This window comes from Mastomys coucha, unplaced genomic scaffold, assembly GCF_008632895.1.
Source record: "Mastomys coucha isolate ucsf_1 unplaced genomic scaffold, UCSF_Mcou_1 pScaffold17, whole genome shotgun sequence".
NCBI lineage: Eukaryota > Metazoa > Chordata > Mammalia > Rodentia > Muridae > Mastomys > Mastomys coucha.
In genome coordinates this window covers 10,419,662-10,423,069 of record NW_022196899.1, presented here as the reverse complement: position 1 = coordinate 10,423,069, position 3,408 = coordinate 10,419,662, and the positions used below count along the sequence as shown (strand labels likewise).

The following is a 3,408-nucleotide window of genomic DNA, read 5'->3' as shown; positions in this document are numbered from 1 at the left end:
TTTGCTCTGATATCAGTAAAGGATGTACAAGTGAGGCTGGTTTACTCCAGCATTGAGCTGATCTTACAAATGTTATACGGGCTCAATTGAGAACTTTTATGTGACACTTAGAACGAATATGGCACAAATCAACAACATCTATGATCTTAGGTGTTTAGAAAACACTCTTTTGCATTGAATTCTAACTGGTGTGTTACCAATACAAGATACTTGAAACAAAGCGACTCCAGCTCAGGGTCAAGAGAAAGAGAAAGGATTATGTTATGCACATCTGAGTCCCTCTAAAAACAAATGATAAATAAGAACTCCTTCATTATACTTACATGCAATCTGTTCATGTATTTCAAAATAAGCAGTATGGTTCCTGTTCTTGCAAAACATTGATTGGATCGTCTTGCAGTATAGGGCACAGTACTTCCTTTTTCTACATATAAGAACCTGGGATCTCATGAGAACTGATTCTGTGCACAACAGGGTTCTTAACCCCAACCATGCTTCTCCTAGATGCCCGGACCCACATTCCTCACAGTGTCCTGTTCTTGATCCTGTTTCTGGGATTTAAAGGTAAGCATGCCTCAGGAATAGAATCATCTCTCTGACTCGGAGCTATACTTACCATTGAAAGTAAAGTTGCATTGGTCAGGCTCTGGCAAAGCCTTACAGAAGCTTTTCAATTTTGTCAGATCTTATTTGTCAATAGTAGATCTTAGAGCCTGAGCCTTTGGTGTTCTGTTCAGGAAATTTTCCCATGTGCCAATGTGTTAGAGGCTCTTTCCCACTTTCTTTTTTATTAGGTTCAGTGTGTCTGGTTGAATGTTGAGGTCCTTGATCCACTTGGACTTGAGCCTTGTACTAGGAGATAAGTACGTATCAATTTGCATTCATCTTTATGCACAATAACACTTAGCTAGCACCATTTGTTGAATATGCTGTCTTTTTTTCCACTGGATAATTTTGCCTTCTTTGTCAAAGTTCAGGTGACAATAGATGTGTGGGTTTATTTCTGGGTCTTAAATTCTATTCCATTGATCTACTTTCCAGTTAATGTACCTAAACAATGCAGTTTTTATCACTATTGCTCTGTAGTACAGCTAGAAGTCAAGGATGGTGATCCTCCCAGAAGTTCTGTTATTGTTGAGAATAGTTTTTCCTATCTTGTTTTTTTTTTTTTTTAGTTAAAGAATTGAGTCAGATTTTTTTTTTGCATGAAAATCAGAACCCCAGATGGTTTTAGAGCAGAATTCTATCAGAACTTCAAAGACCTAATACCAATGCTCTTCAAACTATTTCACAAAATAGAAACAGAAGAAACACTATTTCTTCTCTTTTATTTTCTTTGCTTTTCTTCTTTTTCTCTTTCTTTTTTCTTTTCTTTCTTCTTCCTTTTTTTTTTGTCAATGAGGAATATTATGTGACTGATCCCATAACTTCATATCTTGTCGTAACAGCCACAGACTTCACTTTGGTTGAGGTGTTATGCCATCTAAGCATGTAGAAGTCTTGGTTTTAAAATGTCTTCATTGCACTCTCACTGTATCTGAGATTGCAGAAAGAGATAAGTCCCAATGATGACTTTAGCACTTCCTGAATCTGTTTTTTAAAGTTTCCGAAACTATAATTACATAATTTCCTTGGTTTGCTATTCGAAACCCATGATTTCTCTTTACTTCTTTAAGTCTCTGTCTCTTTGTCTCATCTTCATGTGTCCCTGTCTGTGTCAGTCTATGTCTCTCTCTCTATCTCACACAAACACACACACCAGCTCATACTTATCTGTGTGTTCCTAAATATTTAGATACAATCTGCCAAAGACAATTTAAGAAATCACAGGGGGTTTTTGGCTTACAACTCCAAATTACAGTTCATCATTACTTCAGGGTGGCAAGATCTTGAAGCAGGATTTCACATTATATCCATAGACAATAGCAGAGACCAAGAACTAATGCATACACTCTAGTATTCAACTGTCTCTCTTTATTTCACACATAAAGATGCTCTGTTTAGGATAATATTTTATATAAAATTAAGATGAGTTTTCTCAAATCACAACTAAAGACAATCCCTCGTAGATGGGCTAAGATACAGTCAAACTTCAACAATTTCTAACTGATGTCCCTTGTGGCTTCCTTCATATGTAAGATGTTGGCAATTAATACTAATTATAAAATATTTTACTGTGCTTGTGTGGGCAAAAAGATTCCCAAGTTTCGCTCGGACTACATTTGCTCTGATATCAGTAAAGGATCTCCAAGAGAGGCTGGTTTACTCCAACATTGAGCTGAACTTACAAATGTTATACAGGCTCAATTGCGAACTTTTATGTGACACTAGGAAAGAATATGGCACAAATCAACAACATCTACGATCTTAGGTGTTTAGAAAACACTCTTTTGCATTGAATTCTACATCTTGCACCGTCTACATCTTACCTGAGCAAGGACTACACCTATAGACATGTGAAGAAAGAGGAACAGTATCTCAGTGAAGAAGATTGTGTGCTGCTGCTGTATTCTTTTTATGGACTATGTTCCAGTTATGCTTTGTATGACTGGTGTCTCTCTGCCATAATTATCTGTCTTCCTCTAGGCCCCAATGCATCAGGCTTGTCAGAAATTGAAACCTATGAACTGTGACATGTAGCACAACTTCTACTTTTGTCAGTTGAATTATTTAAAATTTTGCTTCAGTCTTGGGAAATTGTTTAGCACAAATATTATGCTTTGAGTCTCAAATATATCAAAATATTTATTTGTTAAAACCTGTTCAACAGATAATGGCACTAGTTTGAAAGATGATTGAGAATTTAGAATGTAAGGTCTAAGAGAATAGAAGGTAAAAGTGCATGCTATTGAATGGAATGTGTAGGCCACATCAATGCTTGCTGCTCAGTATTTTCTGCAACTATGAGATGTGCAGCATTGTTCAATCACACACCATCATTATGGTGAGGCTCTGTCTAAACTGAGACTAATGGAAACGATCATCAGAACACTTAATTCTGAAACAACGAGCCATGGAAAATATTAACTCACTTGAATTTCTGTTCCCAGATATTTTTCAAATCAACTAACAGCTAACTCATCAAGAAATAATTATATCCATATCCCCATCCATATCTATACCCAGAGACAGCTTTATAAATTATACCTAGTTCTATGTCTCTGTGCAGATCATCCAATGTCAGTTGAAAGTGTCGGCAAACCAACTGAGAAATTACATTTTAAAATTATGAAACTTACCATGTCCAAGGTACTAATGGAAGTACTCCTATATCATATGTGCCCCAACCTGCAGGACTTAAACAATGGGGTCCTCAAGAAAGTTATGGGGTTCCGTTTCATAACGGAAGTTATGAAACAGATGGATTTAACAGATATCTACAGAACATTTTACCCTAAAACAAAAGGA

At 36.3% G+C, this 3,408-nt stretch overlaps 1 protein-coding gene across 3 annotated transcripts in view; it reads left to right on the top strand.

Moving 5' to 3' along the window:
• The first annotated feature begins 446 nt into the window (after positions 1-446).
• The window catches only part of LOC116094966 (tyrosine-protein phosphatase non-receptor type substrate 1-like), a 34,856-nt gene continuing 31,894 nt past the window's right edge, over positions 447-3,408 (top strand). For all 3 annotated transcript variants that reach the window (XM_031376387.1, XM_031376386.1, XM_031376385.1), the window contains exon 1: positions 447-564. In XM_031376387.1, the coding sequence (XP_031232247.1) occupies positions 492-564 (73 nt within the window). In that variant the 5' untranslated portion in view covers positions 447-491. The remainder of the gene's footprint in view (positions 565-3,408) is intronic.